This window comes from Phyllobates terribilis, unplaced genomic scaffold (genome assembly GCF_046119375.1).
Source record: "Phyllobates terribilis strain yellow unplaced genomic scaffold, ASM4611937v1 Scaffold_5__5_contigs__length_657084704, whole genome shotgun sequence".
Taxonomy (NCBI): Eukaryota; Metazoa; Chordata; class Amphibia; order Anura; family Dendrobatidae; genus Phyllobates; species Phyllobates terribilis.
In genome coordinates, this window is record NW_027362765.1 from 42,157,355 (window position 1) to 42,176,964 (window position 19,610).

The 19,610-nt window shown below is 42.7% G+C and overlaps 1 protein-coding gene across 1 annotated transcript in view; it reads right to left on the minus strand.

The window, feature by feature from the left end:
- Nucleotides 1-2,476: 2,476 nt before the first annotated feature.
- Nucleotides 2,477-19,610, minus strand: part of LOC141270634 (uncharacterized) — a 111,987-nt gene continuing 94,853 nt past the window's right edge. Inside the window, exon 7 of the mRNA XM_073680711.1 lies at nt 2,477-4,785. Coding sequence (XP_073536812.1) covers nt 3,320-4,785 — 1,466 coding nt within the window. The 3' untranslated portion in view covers nt 2,477-3,319. The remainder of the gene's footprint in view (nt 4,786-19,610) is intronic.

Sequence of the window (19,610 nt, forward strand, 5' to 3'; positions counted from 1 at the left end):
ATAATCTCCTTGCACAGCTGCGATCTGGACAGCCCCTCTGACCACAGACTCTTATGCCCATGGCTGCCGTAAATGAGGTGTGTAAGAGTCCTGCTTAGACTCTTACACACCCCAAATGAAAATGAAAGCCCCCAGTGGCTAATGTAAAAATGAATAAATAAAAAACTAATGAAGTTGCACATTTAATTTAGATTATATATAATCAATAATTATTACAAAATTAAAAATCCCGGCACCTTCCCATTAAAGATTTTGAGCAAAGGCCGCCTGTTTACCCTCTAAAAATTTGGAGCAAGGGCCCTCGAAAAAGTTGGAGTGAGGGAAGCAGGATAACCATGTTGATATGGGGGATGAGGAGGAGAACAAGGAAAAAAAAAAAAACCTGAACCATTTTTTTGTGTGGGAAGGGGTGCATGGGAATGGCAACAGAAAAAAAGGAACACCTAACCCTTGGCCTGGGAACTTGCCAAGTCTGGGGGCTCTGGCTAACAGTTGCTCGCCTTCTCCCTCTGGGAACCCCACTGCCTCTTCTTGCCTATTGCGGTGCTGCGGATACCTCCCCCTCCGCGCTGCTGTCCTCGCTATGCATGGCACCTTCCCAGGTTGGGTCAGTGACTTCATTGTCCATCACCTCATTTTCAACTTCCTCACTCTTGTCCTCCTGAAATGCTGACATAACAACATCACCTGTTGGCAACTGTGTGTCATCATCATGCACCTCTTGAGACACCTCTTGCCATTCCCCACCATCTTCCTCGGACTGTGGCTGCTCAAATATTTGGGAATCGCTACACACGATCTCCTCATGTCCCTTTCGAAACGTGAAGGGTGAGGCCAGAATCAATAAATGGAAATGTAAAGAACTACTTGGAATGTCGGATTGTGGGATCCCTTGTCTCCTGGGACTCGTCATGGTGGGAGGAAGGAGGATACGATCAGGGTGAGGATTATGTGGTCCAGACTTTTGGCTAGTGAGACTAGACTGTGTGGTAGACAGTGTGGTGCTGGGAAACATATCGGAAGCATTATCTGCCATCCAACTGACCACCTGTTCGCACTGTTGTGGTTTCAAGAGTGGTGTCCCTCACCCACCTGCTAAGTGGGGCAGGAAGCTAGGTTTCGTGGATGAGCGGGTTTGTTGTACTCCCGCAGAAGACAGTTTCACCTCGCCAACAACCCTGGCCTCTTTCCAGAAGCCTTGCATATTTTAAATTAGGTATACAATATGTGCTTGCAAACTTTCCCGTATTAATAGGAAAAAGAAAGTGGGTATCCCTGCAAAGGAATTTTGAGCAAAGGCCGCTTGTTTACCCTCTAAATATTTGGAGCGATGGCCGTCAGATAACCGTGTAAAAAGCTTGAGCGAGGGCTGCCTGTTTACCCTTTTGAAAGAGGGCTGACTTATGACTGTGTAAGAATTTGTAGCGAGGGACGCCTGGTTACCCTCTTAAAATTTGGAGCGAGGGCCACCTGATGACAGTTGACTAGCCACAAGCACTTGTCCACGTGTTGGTGGTTAAGTGGACCTTCCCAGTAACTGCATTGGTTAGGCACAGGTGATGTTATGGGACACGTGCTGGTGGAAGGAGGGGAAGGCACAACAGGAAAAATGGTGGCGGCTGGGGACCGAGTACCGAGTTTTACATATGACTTAAATATCTAGTGGTTTTGCCCACATATTTTGAGAACATATTGGGACCAGCAGCAACTATGAAAGAAACTTACTCGTAGAGAATTAAATAACCCAATCCCACCTCAAATGCGATACACTTCGGGAATAACACAATCTAAATTGGAAGGTTTTGAAAGGATGGGCCATATGCCCCCTTTTAGCACCATCTGAACTTGGCATATGGCCCATCCTTTCAAGACCTTCTTATTGAGATTGTACTTATTTCCAAAATGTCTCTTACTTGAAATGGTCAACTCAAGCGGCTGCAAAATAAAATTGAGACTAAGGGTATGTGCCCACGAAGAGAAGTCGCTGCGGCCCCGACGCTGCAGAATAGCCGTACAACTTCCGGCCTCATTATGCAAATGAGCAGCCGCAATTTTTTTTTTTTTTTTCACATGCGGACTTTCCTCATTAATGTTAAGTCTATGGGGAATGTCCACATGCTAACCCGCACGAGAAATTGACATGTGGGTCTGAAAAAAGCGCCGCAGTTTCCGTGGGTGATTCGCAGATGCACAGACACGCATAGTGGACATGATTTCTAGAAATACCATCCACTATGCAATCCAGATGCTATGTAACATCTGGCCGCTGCGGGTTTCACATTGCATACTAAAGCAGCTTCAAATCCGCAGCATTTCCTGATCATAGCCACATACCCTTATTCAACCAATTTGCAATTTGATTTACGTGAATTTAACAAAAAATGCTTCCCTGCCCTTAATAATTATAATTGCTACATAGAAATACACTTTTTTTGCATTTATTACATTATATGTGGACTTAATTGTGTTTTAATTAATGTTTTACTGCACATTAACCTTATCTTCTATCTTGTAGGGGGTGAAGTAATTTAACCCATTATTTGTTACCCACAGACTCCAGTAAATGAAAATTTCAAGTCAATTTTATTATTTTGTGAACACACACTTTGGGAGGCAGTCTCATAGGTAAATGTTTTTTTTTTTTCTTTTTTGAATTTTTATAACAAAATTTCCCCTTTCCAAAGAGTACCGACCAAGACATGCAACGTATTTCCAAAAACAAGTGGTAGTAAGCCATACATGTCAAAGAAAACAAATATAACTGATGTGCAATAAAATCAGCACTTTTTAACATTTACACTTTGTAAGTGACAAGGTTTAAAAGTTGTTTTTGCCTCCTTATGCATGAGTGCTAGAACACACCCTCCCTGTAGAATTTGTTTACAGGTTTATGACTTTCTCTTTCTATCTCTATGGCTAAGCTTTATCATCTTCTCACTATACAGATTCACCACAACATGGCTACTGCATTCTCTACTTCTGCTTTTATACAGGCTATTACTGCTCCTCCTGACTAGCTGGGCATGTGATGTGATACCTGAGGGTCATTATGTGGAAGACAACACAGAAACACCCTAAGTCATGTCATATTTTCTGACGACTATAATCTTCTACAATGCATAAAATGGCAGTGGCGATCTTTAACTATTCAAGTGAAGTGAATCGCAGATTGTTTGACCTGACCAGGTTGAGCATATTCCTAAAAATTCAACAAGAATTTGAGTCGCACTGAATCAAATTGCTCATCTCCTGTACGAAGTATTGAACCAGCTATAAAACATTTACCACATTAAGGACATGAATATGGCGTGTCCCATGTTTAAATGTAGTCATGGTCAACAAGATTTGATTCCCTAGAAATGCATTTGCTGATTTCTAAGTCTGAAAATGGCTTCTCGTCAGTGTGACTTAGCACAACATGATTTTTGGCAAAAACACTTCCCAAATTCTGTTCATCAGAGCACCTTATACTATGTGTCAATTGCTGATGGATAACAAGATCTGACTTCCCTTTAAAATATTTCCCACATATCAAACAAGAACAAGGTTTCTCCCCAGTATGAGATTTTTGATGGGCAACAACATGTGATTTCAGAGTAAAACATTCCCCACATTCTGGGCATGGATATGGCTTCTCTCCTGTGTGCCATCTCAGATGCTTAACAAGGTATGTTTTCCGAGTAAAACATTTCCCACATTCTGGGCATGGATACGGCTTCTCCCCTGTGTGAATTCTCTGATGAGTTACAAGAACTGACTTCCGTGTAAAACATTTTCCACATTCTGAACATGAAAATGGCTTCACCCCTGCATGACTTCCCTCATGTCTGATGAGATTAGAAAAATTGTTAAAATTGGCTCCACATGTAGAACATGAATAAGGCTTCTCCTTGTGAATTCTCTCGTGTCTAACAAGTTGGGAATTAGTTGTAAAACATGTCCCACATTCTGAGCATGAATACGGCTTCTCTCCTGTGTGACATCTCAGATGCTTAATAAGATGTGCTTTCTGACAAAAACATTTCCCACATTCTGTGCACAAGAATGGCTTCTCCCCTGTGTGAATTCTCTGATGAATTACAAGATCTGCCTTCCGTGTAAAACATTTCTCACATTCTGAACATGAAAATGGCTTCACCCCTGTGTGAGTTCTCTCATGTGTAATGAATTTCCAGTAATCCCTAAAATATGCTCCACATGTAGAACATGAATAAGGCTTCTCCACCTTGTGAATTCTCTCATGTATAACAAGTTTTGACTTAGTCGTAAAACCTTTCCTACATTCTAAACATAAAAATGGCTTCACTCCTGTGTGACATCTTTCATGTCTATTAAGATTCCAATAACGGCTAAAACACGCTCCACATGTAGAACATGAATACGGCTTCCCCACTTTGTGATATCTCTCATGTATAACAAGTTTTGATTTAGTCGTAAAACATTTCCCACATTCTGAACATGCAAATTCCTTTGCTTTTGTGTGACTTTTCTCAGGTTTAACATGATTTAACGTATCTTCATAATACTTTCCACCATGTAAACATGGATTCTCCTCTTTGGGAGATCTTTCATGTTTAACATCCTTTCTGTTTTTTTTATTTTTCTGTAATGAATCAGGAGACAGGAGCTGTTGAAAAGGGTCAGATGATAAATCTTCGCTCTGAAGGGCTGATGGTAGATCTGGGATACTGACTTGCTTTTCAAATGCAACTTCTGTGATATCATGATCAAATAACTCAAAATCAGAAGATCTCGCATGTCTCTTTGGGCTTCTGATATAATCACCTGCCGGGAATAAAATGTATTTTTTTATTATTGTATAATATCATTTTAATATAATATTGATCATGTGTAACAGTTCTATAAAACAATATAATGTGATAAACCCAGACTTCCGATCACTGAGTATTGTCATGTAGTGTTATTAATTGTGTTATTAAGGCTTTTACTAAAAAGCATAGACCACAACTTTACATTTCTTTGAAACCACAGCAATACAGTATTCTTCAAAATAATAGCAGAGTGTTCAAAAACATGAGCTAAGCATTAAATCTTTATACTAGATTTTATTTCTATGCATTGGGAACATTGCACACTGTTTTCTAATTCAAAACATGAAGAGAAATGTACCGTATTTTTCGGACTATAAGACGTGCCTAGGTTTTAGAGGAGGAAAATATAAAAAAAAAATGTAAGCAAAAAATCTGTTCATGATGCACTTTTAAGGGGGAGGGGGTCTTCTGCTGACCAGGGCTGTGGAGTCGGTAAGCCACAATTGCGACTCCAACTCCTGGATTTTATCAGGTTCCGGCTCCGACTCCTTCATAAATGGCCAATTCGTAACAATAAATTTACTGTTGTAAAATATTAACATCGTGCTTATTCAGTTTCTCACCATCATATAAGTAATCAGACCACTTAGAGCAAAAACTATATTTATTAGAATACAATTAGAATATAGCAAATAACTTTTATAAACTTTTCTAAACTCTTGTAAGTAAATATGCAATTAACACTGTTATGCAGTTAATAAGAAGAAATCTATAAATTTGTCCTCAGAAAAAGTATTGCCTCTGTCAGATCCTCCTTCATGGATGCCCTCAAATCTGATCTAATTATTTTGAGAGCAGAGAACAACCTCTCTACACTAACTTGGGTTGGTGGCAAAGCAGTAACCACTCGGGCAACATCTCTGACAATGTCAGGATACAGAGGAATCGCTTGTTGCACTGTTATTTTTGATGAACGGTCAAATTTCTCAATTTCTTTTAGTGCACATGAAAAATTCTGCTGAAATGTACTGGCTGTGTTCTTTGATGGGGATGACTCTTCTTCTATGCGGGAACGCTTTGCACGGTCCTTGTGATCCAAATATTTTTAGAAATTAAATTCTTCATCAGTTGATGATGAGGGTGAAGATGTGGCAGGACGACCAAATTCTTCTTGTTCCTCCTGACTGTTCTGCAACCCTTTCATCCTTACTGCTATTTCAAACAGAGCTTCTTTTCCTTTAGTTAGCTGTTGATCATCAAGAAGAATCCGATGCATTGGGTCTACATAAACAGCTGCCAAAAGAATGTTATTTTGTAATAGTAGCTCCTCTCTCGTTTCATTGATGTAGCAATGCCACTTGCAATTAACCCTCCTCTTTGGGACAGGCGAAACATCAGGTTCTTCCACTCCTTTAAGAAAATACTTGGAGTTAAGTCCTCTGCTTGTAATTTTTTAGTCACTGTAAATGGGTGCTCTAGCAATTTTTCCAGCACAGTCACCTGATTCCACTGACTTTCATTTAGCGTCAGTTGAGTGTTAGCCATGTCTACAAGAAAGGTTTTCAGTTCAACCAAGCGCTGAATCATTAAGTAAGTACTGCCCCATCGTGTGGCTTGATCAATAATTGCCCCTTTTCCAGCACGTCTCTTCAAAATTGAGTCAACTTTAGGAGTTCTGGCAACAGTAGCCAATTTTCTCACCTTGCCAATCAGTGCAGCAGCATGTCCTTCTTGCAGACTGTCTCTTATAGCCAGCTGTAGCGTATGCACAACACAGCGCATGTGATGAATGAAAGAACGTATTGACACAGTTTCAACAAGATCATATAAACTATCATGTTGCTGTTCATCTGAAGCAACTTCAGTTTGCTCCTCAGTTACAATACTGTGTTCCTCTATTTCAAACATTTCTGTGTCTGTGGACCCAGAATGTTCTTCTAGCTGCTGGTCACCATCATTACTCTCATTCATTAGCTTAATAATACTTATCATATTTGAAGCATTGTCAGTTACGACAGAAAGAACTTGCTCTTTTTTAAGTTCATAGTCTTGCAGAACCTTTTCCACCAAGACCTGGAGAAACTCACTGGTGTGATGAGCTTTGGTGTCTTTTACTGCCAATGTCTTGGTAACTATTTCATTTTTGTCACAAACAAATCGGACATTGATGGCAAAATAGTTCACTCTGTGATGTGTGCAGGCAGAAAGTGTCCCTTGAGAGTTTTTTTAAGTTCTTCCTTTTGTTTAAAAGCTTCTTCGATTACAAATTTTCTAATATTCTCTCTCTCTCCAGAGAAACACCAAGCTTGCGGGCCATTTCCCCATTCAGACACATAAAAGCTGGTCGTGAAAATAATGAAATAGGCACACTATCCTTTTCCACAAGCTCTATGATCTGTTTTTTAAATGTATCTACTGTCATTGTCACAGTAACTTTGTCACTGACAGAATATCTTGCAACTGATGGCTGCAAAGTTCTCTGCTCCTTTGTTTGGCTGGAAGAGCTGGGCACTGGTTCATTGGTTTGGATGCAGTCTTTCTCATCCACTGCTTTCAGTACTTCTGGATGAACGCGCTGTAAATGTCTCTTTAGATTAGAACCTCTGGTAGGAGCATTTTTATCTTTGCCTGAATATGCACTGATCTTGGCTTCACAGCATTTGTTTTCGTCTGGATCATTTGTCATACACTGACAGACATAATGTTTTCTGTCTTGAGTGATGGTGAAATGTTCAAATACAGCTGATTTAATGTGACGCTTCTTTGACATTCTCAGGTTTTTAATTCTGCATTCACAATCCAAATGACAATTGTTTTTCCTAAAAACAATTGTACAAAATTATTGCCAGGTCGTACAACTGATATATAGTGGTCAGTAATACTGTTATTCCTCATGTACTCAGTTAACTGATGCAAAGTTTGTTGAAAGGATAATACTTCTTACAGTCTTCCTCTTCTGAGTAGCAGCTGTGAGATGCTTGGAAGACGCACACCTAGTAAACATCTAGTCTAGAGGAGGAGCTTTACTACTAAGAATTTACAACACATTTTCACTTTGTTTCATACATTGTAAGTAGGGGGGTTGGGGCAGCATGAGGTTAACCAAGTATAAGATTAGATAAGGGCAGTGGAGAACAGTGACACACAAGAAGTAAGAAATGTCTCTATCTCCAGCAGAACTGCTTATCACTGTTGTTCATAGTTTGATAGAACATACAGTATATATTTTAGTAATATTTATAAAATTCATATGAAAGTTCAATTATGAAATATTAATACATTTTTTTTTAAAGCTGGAGTCGGTACATTTCTACCGACTCCAACCAAAACTAACTCCGACTCCAAGACTCCGACTCCACAGCCCTGCTGCTGACACTGGTATAGGTGTAATGTCCCCCCAATTCTGACAATATCCCCCATCCTGGTATATATGCCCCCCCTTCCTTTTATATGTGGTCCCCATCTCCATCCTGGTATGCCTGGCATCCCTCCAACCTGGTATGCATGGAACCCCTCATCCTTATCCTGGTATGCATGGAACCCCTCATCCTTATACTGGTATGAATGGCACCCCTCATCACCAATCCTGGTATGCATGGCACCCCTCATCCCCATCCTGGCATGCATGGCACAGCAATCCCCATCCTGGTATGCATGGCACCCCTCATCCCTATCCTGGCATGCATGGCACAGCAATCCCCATCCTGGTATGCATGGCACCCCTCATCCCTATCCTGGTATGCATGGCACCCCTCATCCATATCCTGGTATGCATGGCACCCCTCATCCTTATCCTGGTATGTATGGCCCCATCATCTTTATCCTGTTATGTATGTCCCCCTCACCGTTGTCCTGGTATGTATGTCCCCCTCACCGTTGTCCTGGTATGTATGGCCCCCTCATCTTTATCCTGTTATGTATGCCCCCTCATCCTTATCCTAGTATGCATGGTCCCCCTAATCCCCATCATACTGCACATAAAAAATAAATAAAATAAACACTCCTACTCACCTTTCTTCTCTCCACCAGCGCTGCGTCCTGTCTGCCCGCACTGATCTCGCCATGTGAGCCGCGCATACTGCCATGCGTGGCTCACAAGGAGGGATCAGCTGCCGGAAGTCACTGCTCCCCACGCCGGGACTGTGTGTGCGAGGAGGAGTGACTTCATGCTCCTTAATAGCCGGCACACAGCGTAGCCGCAGCGCGGCTCCTGCTGCTGCCGGGCTATCCAGTGTGCCTGCTTATTAAAGGGCATGAATATTCACCCCTCCCCACACCCATGGGCGTGGAAAGAGGTTGAATATTCATACCCTTTAGCAGCGGGCACAGGCGATTCCGGCAACAGCAGGAGCCGTGCTGCGGCTACACTATGTGCCGCTATTAAGGAGCATGAATATTCACTACTCCCCACGCCCCATGGAGGAAAAAAGTGCGTCTTATAGTCCGAAAAATACGGTATATAATTTTTAACTACTTTACAGAAAATAACAAAAAATGAACATTGGGCTGTTCTAAAAAATAGCAGTGTCTGCATTTATCTTCACAAACTCACAATATGTACTCTTTGAGGATTTAGCATTCCTGTAATTCACTAACCTAATATTTAGTTGTATACCCACAGTTTTTTAGAACTGCTTGACACCTATGTTGCATAGAGTCAACCAACTTCTGGCACTTGTCAATTGTTATTCCAGCCCAGGATACTTTGACAACATCACACCAACTTTTTGGCATTTGTTAGTTTTGCCTCAAACAGCATTTTTGATGTCCCCCCCCACAAGTGGTCTATCGGATTAAGGTCCAGGGATTGGGCTGGCCACTCCATAACCTCAACTTTGTTGGACTGAAACCAAGATTTTGCTTGTTTACTGGTGTATTTAGGGTTGTTGTCTTGTTGAAACACCCATTTCAGGGGCATAGTCTCTTCAGCGTAAGGCAACATGACCTCTTCAAGTATTTTAATATATGCAAACTGCTGCATGATCCCTGGTATACAGTAAATAAATATGATTATTTTTATAGTGCCAACATATTCCGCAGAACTTTACAATTTTAGGGGCTCGGCACCATAGTAAGAGAAACATGGCCATATCATGATGCTTGCACCACCATGCTTCTGTCTTCAGAGTGAACTGTGGCTTGAATGCAGAGTTTGGGGGGTCATCTGACGAATTGTCTGCAGCCCTTGGACCCCCCCCCCCAAAAAATTTTACTTTCATCAGTCCACAAAATGTTTCTCCATTTCTCTTTAGGCCAGTTGATGTGTTCTTTGGAAAATTGTATCCACTTCAGCTCATGTAATTTTATTTATTTATTTTAACAGTGGGACTTTGAGGGGATGTCTCGCTAAGAGATTAGCTTCACACAGGTGTCTTCTAACTGTCACAGTACTCACAGGTAACTTGAGACTATCTTTGATCATCCTGAAGCTGATCATTGGCTGAGCCTTTGCCATTCTGGCTATTCTTTGATCCATTTGAATGGTATTCTTCCATTTTCTTCCACGTCTCTCTGGTTTTGCTTTCCATGTTAAAGCATTGGAGATCATTTTAGATGAACAGCCTATCATTGTCTGCACTTCTTTATAAGTTTTACCCTCTCCAATCAACTTTTTAATCAAAGGACGCTGTTCTTCTGAACAATGTCTCGAACGACCCATATTTCTCAGGCTTTCAAGGAGAAATGTATGTACAACATGTGCTGGCTTCACCCTTAAATAAGGTCCACCTGATTCACACCTGTTTCGTCACAGAATGATTGACCTCACTAATTGAACTCCACACTGCTATTTTGAACACACCCCCTTTCAATTAATTATTTAAATACATAGACTCCAAAACATGCAGATCATGAATGCCGAGTTTGTTGGTTTTCTTAGAATCTACTGCACCAACTGGTAAATTGTTTGATATGTGGTAATATAATTTATACCAAAAATAGTGATTAATCTGGTTAGTCATATTGGTCTCCTATTATTTTGAACACTACTGCACATGAGTAAAAACCGTTTTATAATTTAAAGCTTAGAATACTGAAACGTCCCATAATACACATGCAAAGGTATATAAAAAGGTCTGGAGGGTCTGAGGGATAAGCGATTTCTTGGTCTTTTATATTGCTATTTTAAAGAAGATGAATATTCCACATTCTACTTACAGAATATTAACTGGGATATTAGCAATATTAAACCTTTAATCCCTTACCCACATACACTGTACATGTATGACGCACATCAGTAGCAGTTGAATGGAGCAGGCTCATGAACTGAGCCCGTCTCATACCCAGCTGATAATGGCTGTGAGACACAGCAAACATCTGCCTCCAACAGCCACGGTTGGAGCAGAGCAATTTTGTAAGGTGCTGATGGAGATATCATAAGTCCGGAGGACAATGTGTTGTTTGGAGTGCTCGATAGGAATATGTATGGTTATCTGTTTGTCCTGGTTACTTTGATATGATCCCAATTCAAAAGCATCATAAATCAGCATGAAAAGGACTATTTATTGATACCTATTATTACCAGTTCAAGACCGGGGCATCTATCCCCATATCTGACCAGGCATATTTTTGGATTTTTTCATACATGCATACATTAAGCATCATGCATTAACCCCTTCACTACCCAGCCAGTTTTCACTTTCCTAACCAGGCCAAATTTATTCGGTCGTCCATGACAGCACCACGTGAGCGAGAGGATCCGCCCATCAAGGACAGGAAACCTACAGGTTAAAAAGGGCGGCCCTCTCTTTCCGCCTCAGTTTAGGTTTCCTGTCCATGATGGGGGACCTTGCAGGCTTACCTGCAGAAGATGGACTCCTGTCCCAGAGAGGGCCACAGCAGGTGGTTGGAGCCGGTCCGTCCCGGTCCTCTGGAGACGCCACGGCAGGGCTCATGGGGGCGCCTCCGTGAGCGTTGCGGCAGGCACGACATCGCCTCACGGGAGGTAGATGTCCGCCAGGTGTGGGGCCGCTAGCGGGCTCCCCCCCCCCCCCAATCCCCTCCCCCACCCCTCTCTATCGCTTGCAGGAGAACTGGGTCGTGCCGGCGGCGCACGTGACGGGCGCGACCTTCTGACGCGACTTCCGGTGCGCCGGGCAGGAAGCCCTGTGATGTCACCGGAAGGGGCGGGGCTCGTTTGAATTTTTTGGCGCGAGCAGCTGAACGCCGGGGGATTGAGGACCTGGCGGCAAGTAGCCCACCTGGATCCCACCTGGACCTGGGGAGGAAGACCAAGGAGCAGGTAACGCCCTCCTGGGTAAAAAAAAAAACAAAAAAAAAACCACACACCCACACATGGTACCGGTATGGCCAGTATATAAAGGGTCTGGTAACATACAGAGGTGCTTCCCAGCCCATTCTTACATTGTAAGCTATGGAAGATTCACAGGAGCTGTCACCTAGGCAACAACATCTGCTGCAGGAGCAGCCCTCTGGGGAGCCCTCACAACTAGTGGCGCTGCGTCATTCCCGGCTAGGGTCTGGTCGTACAACTAGAAGAGCTACCACTAAGAGCAGGAAGGAAGGTCCGGTGCGGCGTGATTCCTCGCCATGCATGCTGGATTCTTCTGCTTCTACGGTACCGAAAGGTTCTGTGGGGTGAGTGGAATCTTCGTGAAAGTTCTACTAATGTTTCCTCCTTCTTTCTATCTATGACTTTCTTTTAGAGCAAGAAATGTTCCTCGAAGTCCAAGCACAGAGAGTGTGCCTTATGCAGCTGTCCACTCCCTGATTCTTATAGCAAAAGGTTGTGTCAGCTTTGTATCAGCAAAATGATATCGGAGGAGACCCCAGATTTTTCCCTAGGCCTAAGAACTTTAATAAGGGAAGAAATAGGCAAAGCATTGCAAGGTTCAGAGTCTGGGCATATTCCTCAAGAAACCCAGCCGGGTTCAGACTCTGAGCTATCGGTCGCTTCCTCCTCCGCCTTCTCTTCCTCTGATAGTGAGCCAGACAGACAGTGCTTCCCCCTGAAGGAGGTCGATGCCCTAGTAAAAGCCGTCCGATCTACAATGGGGATAGTGGACTCGAGGGTAGAGAAGTCAGCTGAGGATGTTATGTTTGGTGGTCTGGGGCTTAAGAAGAGAAGGGTCTTTCCAGTAAATTCAAGGGTGAAAGACCTCATTGATAAGGAGTGGAGAAAGCCTGACAAGAAGGGTAGTGTTCCTCCATCCTTTAAAAGGAAATATCCGTTTGAGGATGCTATGTGTTCCTCCTGGTTAAAAGCACCCAAGCTGGATGTTGCTGTTACTAAAGCAGCGAAAAGAACTTCCCTCCCGTTCGATGATATGGGTGCATTGAGAGACCCCCTAGACAGACGGGCTGATACATTCCTGAAAGGGGCATGGGAGACAGCTGCGGGAGCACTGAGACCAACAGTAGCAGCTACCTGTACGTCCAGAGCCCTGATGGTGTGGCTTGAACAGCTAGACAGTCAGTTGAAGGATGGGACTTCTAGGAAAGACATTATTTCTTCCGTTCCACTGGTTCAGGGGGCGGCAGCTTTTCTTGCTGATGCATCTGTGGACTCGGTGAGGTTGGCAGCAAAGTCAGCAGCACTGTCAAATGCGGCTCGGCGAGCCTTGTGGATTAAAAGCTGGCCAGGGGATTTACAGACTAAGTCCAGACTGTGTACAATCCCGTGTGAAGGGGAATACCTCTTTGGTCAGACCATGGACGACTTATTGGAGAAAGCGGGGGACCCTAAGAAGGGGTTTCCATCAGTACCTCTACCCTCCTTTAAGAGATCGTTCCGGAAGAGGAAATTTTTCCGGAAGAGAGATTTCAGGGAGCAAGACAAGTCTGATGAAAGAGGTCGAAAAGGTAGAGGTCTACTCTTTGGTCCGTCTCCAAAAAATGAGCAGAAGACAGGGGATACACAATCAGCCCAGGTGGGAGGGAGATTGTCATTTTTTTTTTTTTTTTGTCCCAGCTTGGGAACAGATTTCTCATAGTAATTGGATTTTGAGCCTGATTAAGTATGGTCTTAAGTTTCAATTTAAAGCATTGCCTCACAAAAGGTTCATGGTTGTTACCTCCAGTTCTTCCCCAGAACGCCAGGCTGCCCTCGTTTCGGAAGTACAAACCGTAATAAGAAAGCACGTCCTGATTGAGGTTCCGGAAGCTGAAAAGGGTCTTGGTTTCTACTCCCCGCTCTTCTTGATTCCGAAACCGGATGGAAGTTTCAGGACAATTATAAATCTGAAATCCCTGAATAATTTCCTTTAAAATACTCACCTTTAAAATGGAGTCTTTAAAATCTGTAATAAAGTTACTTTTTCCCCACTGCTATATGGTAGTGCTCGATCTCAAAGATGTGTATTACCATATCCCAATTCATAGTGATTACCAGAAATACTTGAGGTTGGCCATTGAAATAGACGGGGTGGTTAAACACTTCCAATACACTGCACTCCCCTTCGGTTTAGCTATAGCCCCACGGGTTTTTACTAAAGTAATGGCGGAAGTTATGGCCCATATAAGAGAAAGGGACATTCTAATTATCCCTTACCTGGATGATCTCCTGATAGTGGGGAATTCGTTGGTTCAATGCGAGACCCACCTGCAGGAGACCATGTCGGTCTTAAAAAGTTTGGGGTGGTTTCTAAATTTAGAAAAATCTAGACTATCTCCACTCAAGGTACAACAATATCTGGGGGTCATATTAGATTCCAGGAAACAGCTATCTTGTCTTCCAGAAGAGAAAATTGATAGAATCCGGGAGTTGGTAGAACAATGTATACGTAAACCTTCTATGTCACTCCGTAAGGCCATGTCACTATTGGGATCCTTCACCTCCCCTTTTCCTGCAGTTCGTTGGTCACAATTGCATTCAAGAGCCTTTCAGTGGGATGTGTTGTACAATAACGCAGCTTTAGAGGGGCATCTAGACCGTAAGTTTACGCTAGGTCCTCGTGCCATATGGTCCCTTCGTTGGTGGTTACGACAAGACAATCTTGCTAAAGGGGTTCCCTGGGAATGTAGTCCAACTACAGTCTTGTCCACTGATGCAAGTGCTACAGGTTGGGGAGCTCACTTTGAAGGGAAATTAGTGCAGGGAACCTGGTCAAGCAGTGAGCAACAGTTGTCATCAAATGTTAAGGAGCTTCTGGCGGTGCAGCATGCGTTCAACGAGTTCCTTATATATTTTCAGGACCAGCATGTCCGTGTACTCTCGGACAATCAAGTCACGGTAGCTTACATAAACCACCAAGGGGGAACCCGCTCAAGAAACTTGATGAGGGTAGCGAACGCACTTCTGCTGAAAGCCGAAGATCACTGTCTCTCTCTTTCGGCTACTCATCTAAAAGGCAAGGAAAACATCACAGCGGATTTCCTCAGCCGTACTTCTGTAAAAGAAGGAGAGTGGTCCCTAAATACACAAATATTTTCCAGAATCGTAGAAATGTGGGGCCTTCCGACTGTGGACTTATTCGCAACAAGAGCCAATCGGAAAGTGGAAAATTTTTGTTCCTTAGACCCCAGAGAAGGACCCCTGGCAGTGGACGCCTTTATGGTTCCCTGGAGGTTTCCTCTGGCATATGCCTTCCCTCCCATGATCCTGCTCCCAGCGGTGATAAAAAAGATCAGGGCAGACCGGGCCAGAGTGATACTCGTATGTCCCTTTTGGCCCAAAAGACCGTGGTTCCCTTGTCTCCGGAAGATGTCCATATCAGATCCCTGGGTTATTCCGGACCTCCTCACTCAAAGGCCACTTTCCCATCCTCCAACCCAGAGTCTACATTTGACGGCGTGGAATTTTAGAGGGTGTTATTGACCAACAAAGGATTCCCCGCAAATGTAGTGAATACTCTCCTGGCTAGCAGAAAACCTGTTACCACCCGTATTTATGCCAGGACCTGGAGGAAGTTTCTGTCCTTTGCAGAAGTTAAGGTGGAGGAGGGGCCCCCTATTGGGAAAATTCTGGAATTTCTGCAGCGAGGCTTAGAATTAGGTCTCCCTACCAGTACCTTGAAAGTACAGGTGTCGGCGTTGGGAGCTTTATCTTCTTCCAATATTGCAGATAACTATTGGATAGGCCGTTTTATAAAAGCTTCCTTTAGGTGTAGACCCATTACCAAAGCAAAGATGTCTCCCTGGGATTTGAATTATGTCTTAGATGCCTTGACCAGTCCTCCTTTTGAGCCACTAGATTTAGTCTCCCCCAAAATTATTTTCCTAAAGACGGTCCTGTTAGTAGCCCTAACTTCAGCCAGGAGAGTCAGTGACCTACAGGCCCTTTCAATATGCCCTCCATTCACGCAAATTCTGGACGATAGGATTATATTAAAACCTGATCCAGCCTTTCTTCCTAAAGTGGCCACTCTATTCCATAGAACCCAGGAAATAGTTCTCCCAACTTTTTGCTTTCCGCCCAAAAATCAAAAAGAGGAGAGACTTCACACTTTAGACGTTAGGAGGTGCGTACTAAGGTACTTAGAAGTATCACATGGCTTTAGAAAGGATAAGTCCCTATTTATTTGCTATCAGGGGGCTAGGAAGGGTTGTAAGGCCTCAAAGGCTACAATCGCTAGATGGATCAAGGAGGCCATTTCCCTCGCATACTCCTCAGGGGATAAAGAGATACCGGAGGGATTGAGGGTGCATTCTACCAGAGCGGTGTCAACCTCCTGGGCGGAGAAGACAGGGCTTTCCATTGAGGAGATTTGTAAGGCTGCCACTTGGTCTTCTCCCTCTACTTTCTATAGGCACTATAGATTGGATCTGGGTGGCTCTGCAGATCTCACTTTCGGGAGAAGGGTGCTTCAAGCTGTGGTCCCTCCCTAATTTCCTTCGTCTCTGGAATTCTCTCACGTGGTGCTGTCATGGACGACCGAATAAAGCCTTAGTTACTTACCGGTAACGGGATTTTTCGGAGCCCATGACAGCACCAGTATATTCCCTCCCTTCACTGGTGTTGTGCACTCCTGTAGATTTGATTTCTTTTTGTGCAACCTTGTGGGAAATTGATGAAAAGTAATGTACTTAATGTGATTATGTTTTGTTATAACTAACCTTGGCGGTACTCTCATGCTCTGTTAACTAAACTGAGGCGGAAAGAGGGCCGCCCTTTTTAACCTGTAGGTTTCCTGACCTTGATGGGCGGATCCTCTCTCTCACGTGGTGCTGTCATGGGCTCCGAAAAATCCCGTTACCGGTAAGTAACTAAGGCTTTTTCAATTCTGACCAATGTCACTTGAGGTAATAACTCTGGAAAGCTTCAACGGATCCCAGGGATTCTGAGATTTTTTTTTTTACATATTATACTTCATGTTAACGGTACATTTAAAACAATATATTTTGCGATTATTTGTGAAAATATTGGAAATTAGGTGAAAATTTTGCAATTTTCAAACTTTAATTTATATGCCCTTAACGACCTTGGACGTCTCCCTGCATTTGATGTGGCCACCGGCCATGAGTCCGCATCTTTCACTGCACGACAGCTGGCTGATCTGTCACATCTTTCCTTGTACATGACAGGTTATCTGTCGTGATTGAGGGGCGCCGATGGTTTTGTCATGACAACTGGGGGTCTGCAGAAGACCCCCGTGCATGTCTTTGCAAATCTCCTATGAATGCCAGCGCATGTCCTGCATTCGTAGATCATGATTTCTGCTAAAGTCCTGCTATGTGTAGCACAGGCCATTGGAAGATCACAGCTTTAAGTCTCCAATGGGGACTCTATTGAAGCAAGTAAAAAAATAAAAAGTTTAAAAGATAAAAAACTTTAAAAAAAAAACTTCAAATCACCCCCCTTTTAATCCCATGCAAAATAAGATCATATAAATAATATTATAAGAAAAATACACGTTTGGTATTGCTGCTTTCAGAAATGTCCAATCTATCAAAATATAAAGTAAATGAATCCAATTGGTAAAGGGCGCAACAAGAAAAAAGATCGAAAAGCCAGAATTACGGTTTTTTGGTAGCCGCAACATTGCAATAACAGTCAAAGGAAACATCGTATCTACCCCAAAATGGTATTAATAAAAATGATGGCTCGGTGCACAAAAAATAAGCTATCACTCAACCCCAAATTCCGAAAAATAAAGACGCTACGGGTCTCGGAAAATAGCAACTTTTTTTTTTCTTACAAATTTTGCATTTTTTTTTTTACCACTTAAATACAAAATATGTATAGGTTCTTTTTTTATCTGCTTAATCGTACTGACCTGAGGAATCATATTGCCAGGTCAGTTGTAGCATTTAGGGAACATGGTAAATTAACCGGTTCCCAACCGCCCACTGTAGATAAACGTCGGCGCTTGCTGGGCTCTGTGCAGCGCCGACTTTTAAAAACGGTGGGTGGTCTCGCAGCACTCAGGACCCCCAGGGTCCTGCAAGCGCTGCGATTCCGGTGCAGAGCGTTAGCTCTGACAGGGGACATCATCGGGACCAGATTGGATCAGGTCCCAGTGATGTGAACCCTTTGCTATGTTCTATATGCCGCGATCTACAGTGATCGCGGCATATAGAAGGAGGAGAGGGGGTCGCCTTACCTCTCCGACGACCCCTGATACCTTCCAGGACCTGGGGTTGCTATGGCAGCTGGAGGTCACATGACTGCCTCCAGATCTGCCATATATGGTGTCCTGCCTGGCTCAGCCTGCAGCTGAAGCCAGGCAGGAGACTGACTGTGAAACAGTCAGCGAAGATCTCATGTAATGTAATACATGTCTATTACATTACATGAGATCAGTGATCAGAAAAATAAAAATTAATGTCCCATACAGGGACTAAGTAAAAATGTAAAAAAAAAGTTTTTAAACTGTTAAAAAAAAATCACAAAATAAATAAAAATAAATAAAATATTAAACCAATAAATCCGTATATTTTTACAAAACCAAAAAAAGTACACATTTGGTATCGCCGCGTCCGAAACAACCAGAGCTATAAAACTGTCACACTAATTAACTCCTTCTGTGCATACCGTAATAAAAATAAATAAAAAACGGAGCAAAAAAATATGCTTTTTCATCATATCACCAAAAAGTGGAAAAAAATGCGATCAAAAAGCAAAATCGAAATAAAAATGGTACCGCTGAAAACGTCATCTTGTTACGCAAAAAAAAAAGCCGCCATACAGCTCCATCAGCCGAGAAATAAAAAAGTTATAGCGCTCAGAATAAAGCCATGCAAAAAAAATATTTTTTTCTATAAAATTGTTTTATTGTGTAAAAGCGCCAAAACATAAAAAAATACAGTAAGTGTAGTATCGCTGTAAACGTACTGACCCGAAGAATAACGCTGCCTGATCACTTTTACCACACGCAAAATGGCATAAAAAAAACAACTCAAAAAACAATTCCTGAATTGTTTGTTTTTGTTAATTTTACCTCCCAAAAAACGGAATAGAAAGCGATCAAAAAATGTCACGTACCCAAAAATGGTACCAATAAAAATGTCAACTTCTCCCGCAAAAAAGAAGCCGTCACATGACTCTGTCGGCCGAAATATGGAAAAATTATAGCTCTCAAAATATGGTGATGCAAAAACTAGATTTTGCAAAAAAAAAGCGTCTTTTAGAGTGTGACAGCTGTCGGTCATAAAAACCCGATATAAATCTGGTATCTCTGTAATCGCACCGACCCGAAGAATAAAGTAATCTAATCAGTTATATCACACTAGGAACGGCGTAAAAAAATAAATAAAACCAATTCTTCACCTGCTACTGATTTGTTTATTATGTCTCCCAAAGATCGCAGTAAGGCTCTGCTCACATTTATCCTGCGCTCTGCGCTGAACACTTACACCAGAGTTTCCGTGTAAATCTCTGAAATACGTGATTCAGCCGGAACCCATGACGGAAGATTCCCTGTAATGAGGCAGATATAGGCC